The sequence below is a fragment of the Ctenocephalides felis genome, unplaced genomic scaffold, assembly GCF_003426905.1.
Source record: "Ctenocephalides felis isolate EL2017-DRISC unplaced genomic scaffold, ASM342690v1 CF-g0.4_SCAFFOLD_01492, whole genome shotgun sequence".
Classification (NCBI taxonomy): Eukaryota; Metazoa; Arthropoda; class Insecta; order Siphonaptera; family Pulicidae; genus Ctenocephalides; species Ctenocephalides felis.
Window position 1 is genome coordinate 61,167,109 of NW_020537646.1, and position 13,753 is coordinate 61,180,861.

Genomic DNA, 13,753 nt, shown 5'->3' on the forward strand with positions numbered 1-13,753 from the left:
CTCCCTCCCCCTCGTGATATTTCGTGATTTTTTGTCAAACCCCCCCTCCCCCTAAAAACCTCACGTGATTAATGGACGCCCCCTTATATTTATATAATCTTGTTGCAACAACCTACTCTCCACAAACAAAAATCCCACTATAACTTCTTTACACCATGACGACTAAATATCCTAACATATTCTAAAACCTAATTCTACAATCTATCTAAGGGAGGGGGAGGGGAATCTTAAGTCTAAACTAATATTATTATTATATTTTAAAAAAAGTAAATGATTTTTTTTTTCAATCATATGTCTCTACCGAGAAAAAAAAATCTTTTACTGCAAATTTTACCCGAAATGAATCGTGTCGTATAAATCTATGCTGGGGCCGCTTGCCCCCGACCCTCGGACTAAAGCTACGTCAACCGACGGTCGAGTTGTCTAAGGTATATTCATAAAAGAAAAAGAAAAAACGTAATGTTGAAAATAAATAATTAACAAAGGTGGTGAAGGCTACGACACGATCCATCAGTTTATATATTCCTTTATATAAACTAAACATACTTATTCTTGATTCTGAAAATCAACTTCGCCCTATCTCTAATACTCCGTACATACTTGTTTCCTTCATTAATTTCCTCATTTCATTAACTCTATTTGCCATATCGGACCCCTTAATCAGGATTGGGCGGTCAAAAACACGAGCCAATAACTATTGACGAGACAGAATTAAAGTATTTTCAATAAAAATAAAATCGTATTTTGTCCATATAAAAGGGCGTCACGAAAATTAAACAACACGCCGACGGTATAAACGCGGTAATACGCTACAAACGTTCGTTTGGTTTGATTTACGGTGACACTATCAATAAACAAAAAACAACACGACGAAAATAATAGTTTACATCTAATCTTAATCATTATCATACTTTGCAGATATGAAACTATTATATAATAATACATAAACAATAGGGCCTCCATAACACATTTAACTTATCGACTAAACATTTTGCCCTCTATACTCTCAATACTTTGTAACTTGTAACAAAGTCTATAAAATCTATCCGTAAACCAAACCAAACCTTTCGCGACGTACGGCTAAAAAAAAACGACACACCGACATATATAAATATAAAAAAAAATATGATTCGAATATAATAAAATGGCGAACAAAATGGATGGTGCAATAATGATGAATAGGATACATAGGTAAGAATAAATAAGTTACGCGTGTGATGGAAAAACTAAGTGTTATGGAATAATAAAATATTAAAATTAGTAAAAATTAGACAAACATGAAGAAAAAAACTGCAAAAATGTCACTGGCCGCTCTAGCTGTATGACGCACACAACTAGAGCGTTTATCCAACCGTCGGGTACAGGTTCGTACTTGGCAAGACCGAGTGAAAGCCTTACCAGTGTCCCTGCGCCCGCAGAGATATGACTTCTAAAAGACACTTTGTGCCTGCAATCTGCTCTAATAAACGAAGGTTGGCTAGTCCTTTCGTTACCGTGCCGCATACGATGTATAACTAGACTGGTCGCGATAGCCGTTGTAATCGGTATGCAAAGAAATCATATCCCAATCCTATTATTAGTAGAATCGGCTGGATAAAGCCGCGAATAGAGCACCAGACAATGGTGACCCGGCAGAACTGAGGCCAACATTAGTACGCGTAATAATAAAAAGAAAGAAAATATTTACAAAAAAAAAGAAAAACATTATCAAAATTATCAAAACTAATTCATTATTGCATCATCTTAAAAAAACACGAAAATACACGACGATAAAATATGAAGTAAGAAAAAAAAACTATACTAATACTACCAACCAATTACTCTATACCTATTTATTATACAACAATCCAGCTGGTCAGATATGAATAGCATGCCTATGTTTCAACTATTTGAAAAACAAACTAAGTCCTTGTTAAACTAACAAATCCGATTCGGCACTGTCTGCCTGGCTCAAAAAACTTCGACTCTCTGCACGCGTTTCGTACGCGACAAACATCTCACCCCGTGAGTTTCTCAAAATTCTTACACTTTTACACATAGGCACGCTAGTCTTTATCCTAATTCTCCCCCGTAAAATTACTTAAAAATAAAACCAACGATAATAGCAATTTGGTAAAACTTGTTAAATTGCTAATCCTACACTTGACTAACAAAAGTGACAAAAAACTTGACTTATTCGGACAACTGTCAAAAACTTTTAAACTGATTAATTTATTATAAAATAATTTTCAACTTAAATTAAATTTTTCTATATAAAATAAAAAGCAAAAATTCTTATCTTATGAATCTAGTTGAAAAAAGTTAACAAATTTTTTAGCTAAACTCTCATAAGAGTTTAATTTTAACGATAACATAAAAAAACATAAATTCCATTCTAGTAAACATTAACATATTTAGAAAATCCTTTAATCTATATAAGTAACGAAAAACTTAATATTTTTTCTACAACTTTCTTGGTCTACATAATATTCTGAACTAATAATTAAAAATAATCAAAAATAAGAAACGCGTTTTTTTTAAAGTTATGGTAGACCTTAATTTAATTAAATTATCCTAACTATTTTAATAATAGCGCGTAAAAAGTGAAAAGTAATCTTGCCTCATTCGTCTTTAAAATCGAAAAATTTGGTAATTACAGGGTTTGTTAACAACCGCGAATAAAAAGAAAACTAAATCAAAAATAAATGAAAACCGCTATAATTATTTGTGTTTATCTGTACTTATATCCGAACTTATGTCTAAAAATATTATTAAAAATGACAAACAAATGCATTATGCGCGCGAACATTTTCAAACCGTTTAACAATCACTGAGGGTTAGTATGAAATTTTGAACTTGACCACCATGCTGAGTCGCGCACAGGTCAGGTCAAAATCACTTAAAAAAAGAGGCTGAAAGTTAAATTCCTCCGAAAAATGGCCATGTGTTTTGCGTGGTACACGCGTATGTGCGCTGAAGTGTCGCAAAAGCAAAATATCTGAGCTTACGAGAATTACGAAAAATATATTCGACGATTGGAATATTATTTTATAAAATTAAAAATATTTTTGTGGATATATTGCGATTTTTATAATAAAAAGAATAAAATGAAGTAAAAAAATTGCAATTACATCTACGATTATGTGAAAATATAATTTTTTATTCATTTATTTATTTTTTATTGCTTACTATTCGAACATAATTATTGAATAATTTGTAATACTGTAAAACAAAATTGGAGAGAAAAAAATAATATTAATTTAATAAAGCAATAATTAAAATTGAATTCGATAAGAAAAAAATTACGATTTTGTTATTTTATAAATTTTATACTATTGAATATTCAAAACTATTTACAACGCACCAAAAAAAAAACGTGAAAAATATAATAAAGTTTAACAAATACATTAAAATACAACTACTAATAAAATTTCACACTCACGCCTTATTTAAAATCAAATAAATGATTTATAATTTCAAAATATTGGGATACGCGCGCTTTTAGGACACAAAGCTACAGATAAACACATGTAGCGATACACATACGAAAATACACACACATAAAGAAATTGCGCGACGTTTAAAATTTGATTTATTTCTACAAACTTCTACAAGAATTACGAACACATTAAAATACAACCGAACACGTAAACAGTGGGAGCTACTCGCTTGGTTTTTTATTAAATATTATATAAATATAAAATAAAAAAATTGTAAGTTGGGGATCGAATACGCTTTCATCATTGTGACAAATGGGGTTTGAGGCCCCCTTCTTGGGGTATGCAATGGCTGCCAAATATTATATCTAGCCTTGCAACCCCATTACGAAGGGGTTACTTCAACACTCCAATCGCCCGCTAAAGTACCTGTAATTACCTGTGGGAGTTAGTAGCTACTATACGAATGAAACCAAGATTACTTTTATAACTAAATCTATTAAAATAATTAATAATACATTCCGCATGTATTTGTGGAACATGACCGTACTTGCATACGGTCAGTACTAATACCACTTATTCTTATATCATGGTATATATGCTTATATGGAGATATGAGGGGAGAATAGCTACAGCTTATAATTTACATTATCTGACCTTTAAGCTGGACCTGTCTTGTTGCACAACACACACACAACTAACACTAACGTATCCCAAGGCGTTCGCCTATGGGATACGTCTTAGATGGCTGTTACTTCTTAATTGCCAGGATCTCCGGAGCGTCTCTCTGATGGACCCCAAGAACCAATAGATAGTAAAGGGTAGGGATGGTGTACCCTGGGGTTGACGACCATCAGGCGACAATAATTATCAATACGACGATAATTATGATTATCGTCACAATATATCACTTAATTGAGGTTATGTTTCTGATTGGTATGTTAGAAATTTCAATTATTACATGAAAAATCAATTATCACAACACATGAACAGACTTTGCATTGAAGACGGTCTATATACTGCAAATGACTAATCATTATTATAATAATTTATAAATTAAAATATATTTCAGTACAATTAGACTCACCTTGTTTGCCGGTTTCATATTAAATACTTTTCCAGCTGACTAACTAATTTCTACAACAGATTTCGCACTAAATATAAAATCAATTAATAAATAACGCTTCAATAAAGGAAATATCTTGCATTTCAAACATACACGATAAAATACTCAATCATGCGTCCACGATGCACTGACCGAGTTAACCTATATTTAGTTTGACATTTCGATCATAAAACACTTCACGGCTATTTTCAAAAGCAAATCTATGTGACTGTGCAACGTACCACGCCACGTACCGAAAGATACAAACAAAGCAGTATTATAAACATTTAAACGCGTCGACGGTGGTTAAATGTCACAACTATACGTAACAGCATCGGTTTTTTTACTTAACATCAGTTTCCAAACGAAAGTTACAAAATGAGTTACGTGGATTTAACTTTTGTGGTTTACTGGGTATATAATATGTAAATTTAATACATTGTAAATGAAATTATTCAATAAAATTACTAAATATCCGAAATTTATACTATATACATATTGCAGGAAATTTAATTAAATTATTATTTAACATAAAAACATCTAAACGCTTTTTTATTCAAACTAGTTAGGTAGCAAAAATGCAATTGCGTCGTATTAGTGTGGAACGTAACAGACGCTACGTATCTACGCGAAATAGATTCTTTCGTGTGCCTCCCAGGTTACGTACCTGCTACGTGCGGACGTGGCAGAGCTACGTAACAATGATGGCTTTATTACGTTTTGTGGTTTACTGGGGGCATATAGCAAAAAGACTGATGCCAAAAATGACCTCCGCACCGGCTATAAAATTAATTGACCACAGATAAACCGCGAGACGTATGGTAAACACGCTATGGCACTTACAAATGCAGAATACCCGTGCAGCTAATAAAATGATTGGTATTTTATTATGAAGTTCAGCTTTTTTCATCAATAATAATCGACATATTATAATTATTATTTTTTAAATATAATTACATACATTGCCATATATTGAAATAATTAGTAAGGCTAAATTCCCAAAGTAGACTTATGTACCACAAACCAAAGATTCCTCATTCATAATTTATATAAAAAAGAGGTTATTTAATGCATTAATCGTAATCGTAACGGCATATGTGTTTTGATACCTCGTCGACGTTCCTTTTATTTCAAAATTTAAGAACTATCTGATGAAACTCAATAAAGACTCACTTGAGTTACTTTTTCTAAACGATTCCTTAGCACATATAATACAAAAGTATTCGTCAACGTTTTAGAAAAAAATCTCAACCGATTTTGAAAATTTAAATACCATTTTAAAAAAAAAAATCAGCTAGGAATTATTTTGATTAGTTTTTTATTATGGTAAAGCAAGCCAGAAATGTTTTAGGACTCGTTTCATAAAACTTTGTATATTAATATAGTTTATTACCTGAACTATCTTACTAAAATTTTATAGATCTACAATAAGTGGTATAATCATAAAAAAATTATATAGTTATTTTATACTTTGGATTAATAGGCTGTACCGGCTAAAACAAGTTTTATTTTATGTTTGTTACTGATCATTAAAGCCTACAAGTAAATGCACTTTTTAAACATAAAGTTTAATGGAATTTATTAAATAAATTAAATTTATTTATTACAATTACAGATATTATATGTCTGTTTGAAAGATATAAATTTTTTAGTAAAAGCAAAAAAAAATATTTTCGGAATATACAGTTGAACATTTTATCATAATTTTTGCTTATTCAATCATCAGTACTTATCGTTAAGTTTGTGCAATTTTACTTATAATGCTGCTCTAGCAATTCGTATCTTTCAAACATTATTTTTTACAGAAATGCAGAAACTCTGCTTCATCTTCTGAAAGGATCTTTGGGAACTGGGATATTAGCCATGCCAAACGCTTTTCATCATGCAGGATACGCAGTTGGTATAGTTGGAACCATGTTAATTGGAGCTTTATGTACATATTGTATACATATGTTGATAAAATCGCAGTATGAATTGTGCAAACGGAAGAAGGTGCCAAGTATGACGTATCCTGCTACTGCTGAATGCGCCTTCAATGAGGGCCCACTAATTTTTAAATCTTTTACGTCCGCATCAGTGTAAGTAACCTACAAGTATCATAAAAATATTACGATGTTTATGATGACACCAATACTATATTTGTCATTTACAAAATCCCTACATTATTTTCTAGTCATGTGATTAACACTTTTCTCCTGATTTATCAATTGGGAACATGCTGCGTTTACGTGGTCTTTGTTGCATCCAACATCAAAGCAGTCGTCGATTATAACTTAGGCACTCAGACGGACGTTAGATTATACATGCTGGCAATTTTGTTACCATTGATATTGATCAACTGGGTGCGCAACTTAAAATTTTTGGCTCCCTTTTCAACATTAGCCAACATTATCACTATCGTAAGTTTTGGAATTATTTTGTATTATGTGTTCCATGATCCTTTGTCTTTAGATAAAAGGGAATCAATAGGCGAACTTCAACATTTTCCACTATTTTTTGGAACGGTGCTTTTTGCTTTGGAGGCTATTGGTGTGGCAAGTGAAAGATGATGCATAACCATAACTTTGTGGCTGATTTATTAATGGCTTTTATATTGTTTTTTAGATAATGCCTTTGGAGAACGAGATGAAGACTCCTAAATCATTCGGTGGTAACGTAGGTGTCCTAAACATCTCGATGGTATCAATCGTAGTTTTATATGTTGGAATGGGTTTTTTCGGTTACATTAAGTATGGTGAAGATGCACAAGGCTCAATTACGCTTAACCTACCTGATCAGGTGTAAGTATCTGTAAAGTTTCCAGTAAACCACAGCCATAAATTAAATTTAAGGTAAACAGATGTCGATATAACGTATCACAAAATAAACTTTGAAAAGTTGTTGATGGTTACGTCATTAAAACGTTTATATTACGTTTAGTTGTCGCCCTTGATCGACTTGACATAGATACTTTGGTTTTGTTTGTCAAGTATCAGCTACGTTACAACTTTTCATACGTTTACCGTACAAAATGGGCGGTTTTGTACAGCTGTTTGACAGAATCATCAAAAAAATAGGTTATCGGTTCTAATTTTTATCTATGCTTGACTCTATGTACGATATCACAATTATAAGTTAGCCATGACTCTATTTTGGTTTTCTATCTATGACTCAATGTTAACGTTTAGTATTGAAGTGTTATTTATAGACATGAAACTTATTTCATTCTTTTCAAGCAATTTCCTAATATTTGTTTATATGTTTAATTTAGCACTTAATTAAGCTGTGTGTTCTAATAGTGTTCAAAATGGAATGGATCAAGGTAAGTAAAGAGTTAAAACTTATGTAGTTTATATGAACTTATAAATTATTATATTGTAATAAATTTCCTTTCATTTATTACTTATTCCTTTATTCTACTCTGATTTGTTATTATTGTTTATATATTCACGGTCTTTCTACAACCTTACCCTAAAGTCGCTATTCTGTAAGAAACGGACTATGTTAAAATTACTACTAATGAAAAGGCGTTTGTTGACGTGACTTAATTAACTAACCTATATTTACACATAATAATCTCTTATTTTAATACATTTACAAACCACGGCGCAACCAGTGTCCATTACATGTCCATACATCGGGCCCGATTTACTTCACACACATTTACTTCACTCTAAATATACAAAGTCTACTTTCGGTTTGGGGACAGCTTGCTAAACGCTGTCCCCCATGACGTTCTCTAGGCTCACATTATAAAGATGTTCGATTTACACTTTCGCGCGCTGGACCGCACGTTTTCAGTCTCTGAAACCATGCAGACAACTCTCACCCTGACCACGACCGACTCTAGACTGTTAATGCAGACAGCCACTCTCAGCCCTCGTCATAATACTCATCAGGGACATGGCTTTTATACGCATGTTGGGAGAGGGGTAGTTATGTCATTTATACATATGTGTAAGTGCTCACTCACACATTCGTAACACTACCACATATCCTCTAAAGATCGCTTTCTTTTTTTTAAAATTCCATCCCTGATGCCGCACAAGTTTTCTTTCCTACGGGTAACATTGGTGGCGCGATCCAATGCCTGCCTGCTCCCCAGATAAAACGTCGGTGGCGCATTCCAACTTGTTTGATCTGCGGTCTGTTCTCCTCCTGTAAGCTCAGACTTTTTCTAAATCCGGCATAGCATCTGCATAGGCGTCGATCATCAGTCCTCTGATCAACTATTCAGATCGCGATGTTTCGATAACGTAGTCGTACACGTGCTTAATTTTTCACTGCACTGTCAAAGTTACTACGTTCATCACAGTTTTTCACCGAAAATAAGATCCCAGTAACAGTTTTAACTTTTTTGTCTAAAAAGTGTTATAACTAACGAAAAAAACATCACTAGTTCACTTTACTTATCCACTGTCTTTTAAAACTTAAACTTATTGCATTCATTATTACCTACATAATCTACATTTAATTATAATAACAAAATCGATCATACTTAATTAAATTTAGTGAAAAAAAGATTCGAACTTAACAAGTATTAAAATTATCAAACATAATAAAGGTAAATAACATAAATAACTCAGAAAATGAACATAAAACTATCTACACTTAGCACTATCATCTATCTTACATATAAAAATGGAGCTCTCGATAAAATGATCCGCTAAAACTTGAAAACGGCTAAACTGATTTGGCCAGTCTTAGTTTGAAAAATTTGTGCTAATCAGTAGGTTGTCGGAAAGGTGAGATATTATTTCAAAATCGTGTGGAAACTTTACATTTTTAATTTGAATTTTTTTTGTAAAAGCGTAATTTGAATAAAACAATGGACGGTGGCTAACACGTCAAATGTCAAACGTTTTTGACAGATGATGTTCAACCACGTTTAATGCAATGTTTTACGTGAATATTATTTAATTATGATTCAATTCTAGTAAGTAGTTTTGCTTGTAGGTTTTTTACACAAAAACTTTATTAAACGGGCCGGAAGTGTTACTAGAAACTCAAAATATCAACTTTTTTGAAATGTTAATATGAAAATGCATTTTTTGGCGTTGTCGCACTGCACAAAATATAATTTCATGCAAATCATATTTTTCTCAAACGGTGCTCTGAAAGATTTCACTTTTAAAATTATATTCTCATTGGTATTTATAAAACATTTATTAGGTTATATTATTTTTTATTTATTTTATTTAAAATTCAGAACCTAAATTTGGTAATGATCAAATTGATATTTTGTCGAATAACATTTTTCCAGTTATATTTTTCCAGAATTTATCGGAGAATAAATAGTAATATATGAAGGTCCGGGGTTAAAAAGGTTCGTCACCGATATGTCAAAAATCAGTGAAGCTAAGCATGGTTTAACAACAATATTTGAAAGTAGAGAAAAAAAGATATAAAAAGCTATAACCTTGATTCTTATAACTTTGCTATTGGGAGATAAACGGTGATCTTTGTAAATCCAGAATAAAAGTATTTTCTTCCATTGGTAGTTTTTTAGCATTATTTTGTAAAATACCTTTAAAATTGAAATAAGACATTAAACCTGTTTGCCACCTGGCCCTTCTCAGTTACCCCGTCCATGGTGTAAAAAGGTCTAGGTAACAAATTTTTGAAAGACAACAAAAAAGCACATTTCAACAATGATGAAGTAGCTGGCAGTTTTACTGAACGTAGTCAGATAATTGTTCGTTTAAAATGTGTTATTTGTTATGATATAATTGGATTGGTTTTCATAATATAGTTTATATTTGCTTATATACTTTTTATTAAATCTACTTTAATTCATCGCATGTTACTTAAAGCTTTTTAAAAAGCAGATCATAGAAGAAATACTTAATTTATTTTCTATCCTTTCTCGCAGAAATTTGACAATTTTGTATGAGCTCTGTAGTATTATTCACCATTATACACAAAATCCAGAATCCATAAAAAATCTGAAAAACTTGAAACGTAATCAATAAGTCGAAAGGCCAAAAAAGACTTGGGTTGGATTATACCATGTTTTCTATAGAAAGTGTATAAAACTTCCAGTTTGATTGCATTGACAAAATATAGACACACTAATGGGGTTTATTGTTTTTATAATACCTCATTGTATATAGCATTCAAACAACACATCTTTATACACTTAGAGTTTTTTTTTTGATTCTCTAGAAATTGTTTAGAATATACCTTACTTAGCAAAACAACGTTTGCCAGATCAGTTAGTTTAAAATAAAAAAACATAACACAATCTCATAATATTCATATCAGCAGCTTTTTAATCTAATTTAACAATAGCAATATTAACAAAACATAAAAAAACGACATTATATTACTCAAACAATAAAACTCAAATTGAACATATGTATTTAAAATACTCTCCATTTTATATTAAAATTCGAGAACTGTTGACTGTTTTGAATTCGGCGGTCCCATCTCTATTAAACGCACAACGCAAACATAAACGTAATTTTACTTTTATCTTAGTCTGACTGTTCCTATTACTATTATTACGTATATAGCAAATGCGCTTCTCATTATAACAACAAGAAGTGAGTCGTCGGAATGCTTGTTTCCCTGATGTTCCTAGGCTCCAAACGATGCTAGACGACCATAGCGCCTTGCCTACTCAGTAGAAGACCTGAAGCGTCGCGCATCAGCATCGCGCCCGCTTATAATTTTGTAAGGAAAATACCACCAGCAATAAAAAACCAAACAACACACAACGTCGCGCGAAGCTTAATTGTGGCGGAAGTTTTTGAGCAGGCATCGGGAGCGGATATTTGCTCAAAAACTTCACATTAGCTGTAGTACAATGTGATGAATAGTACTGGCCCTATTGTGAAATCCACAAAATTTCACTGCAACGCATATAACAAACAACGAAAGCTTCCAAATGGATAGCGTGATAGCCATCAGCTTGTATGTGATGTATCACGTTTCAATGGTTTCACCCAGAGCACCAGAACCCTCGCTGGGGTGCTCTTACAGCTCAAACCCATTTCCCCATGCTGTCAAATGAGATCAAAATCAAATTCATAATCAATAACCATAACAACAACAAAACACCAGCCCGAGCGATCTTTCCGCAAAACTATAAAACCCAATTTTTCCCAAAACTCGCGAATCTCAATTCTATCCTTAATATATTTTTCAAACACCCCGAGTATAATCCACATACATTATATCAAACACAAAACAATAATCAATTGAAATTCACATTCACTCAAATCTTGCATTAAAACCTGTAAAATTTTCATTTAAAACGAGGGAAATTGTTACGGATGGGGGTTAGTTAGACCTCTTCGGAATAGCTAATTGAATTTGACTCAATAGCTATTCCGAGTATTTGATATAAATGAATATATTAAGTAAAATATTCGACGTTCTCTACGTGCTCTGCGGTCCAGTCGGATGGCGGCTTCAAGTTCAAATATCTCAGTTCGCTTTAAATTCGGATGCTGAGGAAGAAATGAACTCTAAAACACAAATAAGTAACACTTGCACTGATTAAGAAGGTATTTATTTCATAAAGTAATAACTAATGCTCGAAATATATCACAAAAAACTCATATGGAAAGTACAAGTGAAACGGTGTACGTGACAAAACCAACGCGAGAGATCTTGTTCACCCGTCAGATCAGCTATTACATCCAAATCTTTGTGAATTGCCAGAGAAAAAGTGTTGTCTGATTATTACCAATATCAACTGGCGACATCTAAAAAGATTCTGGCGCAAACATATTCCCTAGTCTAAAAGGACTACCTTTTATAATCAGGTATTTCTTGATATCGGTTGATAGTAAAATAATTCACTATTTTGGAAATTGGAATGTCTTATCACAGTTTTAGTTATTGAAAAGGTAAAGGACAAAGTTTGACCACCGGTCGCTTAACTAGGGTGTCTCCAATTCTGACTGACGCTACTCTCACTATTCCATCGTCGCCTGGAAAAACTTCTTCGATCCTTCCTAATCCCCAATGTAATGGTCGTGTATTTTTCTTGTTTAACAATTACCAGATCATCCTTTTTTATAGGATTGGTTACAGTGTTCCATTTTTGACGAACCTAAAATAAAGATATTCTCTACTCCATCGCTTCCAGTATGAGGCGACTATTTGGTCTAATAATTGCTTTCTTTTCGACAAATTTAAGTTTTCATAATCAACCGGCATATCCGACAGTGGTTCTTGCATAAAAAAATGCGCCGGTGTAAGGCGCTGTGGATCCGATGGATCGCTACTCTGCCAACATAACGGTCTTGAGTTTAGTAAAGCCTCGATTTGATTGAGAACGGTAATAAACTCTTCGTAACATAATATTTGAGTTCCCATAACCTTAAACAAATTTTAAATTTTTACTGATTTAATATTTGCTTCCCAAATGCCCCCAAATCGAATTTCCATTCGATGTTATGTGAAATTAAGACTTTGTTAAAATGCGTTTTATACTCATCGGAATTTAACAGAATATATAAGGAATCAAGAGTATTTTTTGCACCTATAAAATTTGTTCCACAATCAGAATAGATGCATTCAATAGGACCACGCCGAGGTAGAGATCGTTTTAAGCAATCTAGAAACGTATCACTTGTCAAATCAGAAGCTAGCTCGAGGTGTATAGCTTTGGTAGCTAAACAAATAAAGAGGCATATATAAGCCTTGTATGTTCGAACGCCTCTGTGGCGAATCATTGAGACATTGAACGGGCCTGCATAATCTACGCTGACATTTCTAAAGGCTCTACTTGCTTGAATACGTGGTGTTGGTAAATTACCCATAAATGGAAAATTGGGTCTAGGATTTTGTCGAAAACATGTGATACATTTGTGAAGACGATTACGAATTATTGCCCGCGCTGACAAGATCCAATATTTTTGTCTTAATAAAGTTAAAACTAAATTTGAGCCAGTATGTAAATTGCTTTTATGGTAGTTATCTATTAGACAATTTACTACTTGATCTTTTTTAGGAAGAAGAAATGGGTTTTCATTCGTTGTTAATTTTAATCGCCCATTAACGAGTAAACAATTATTTGCATCCAAAGCTAAATTTAGTCGTCGGAATTTCTTTGAGCAGGACAACCCATTCTTTAATAATTTAAATTCCTCGGCAAAATGATGTTCTTGGATTAGTCGAATAATAACTACCTCGGCTTGTTTTAAATCAGAAGTCAAAAAATGATTTTGATTAGTGATAATTTTACAAAATTTTAATATATACGCGAAAATCCTTATAAGTTTATTCAAATTCGAAAATT

At 32.6% G+C, this 13,753-nt stretch overlaps 1 protein-coding gene across 1 annotated transcript in view; it reads left to right on the forward strand.

The window, feature by feature from the left end:
* Positions 1-13,753, forward strand: part of LOC113371533 (proton-coupled amino acid transporter-like protein CG1139) — a 213,029-nt gene that overhangs the window by 124,316 nt on the left and 74,960 nt on the right. Inside the window, exons 3-5 of the mRNA XM_026612162.1 lie at positions 6,327-6,599; positions 6,695-7,055; positions 7,126-7,301. Coding sequence (XP_026467947.1) covers positions 6,327-6,599; positions 6,695-7,055; positions 7,126-7,301 — 810 coding nt within the window. The remainder of the gene's footprint in view (positions 1-6,326; positions 6,600-6,694; positions 7,056-7,125; positions 7,302-13,753) is intronic.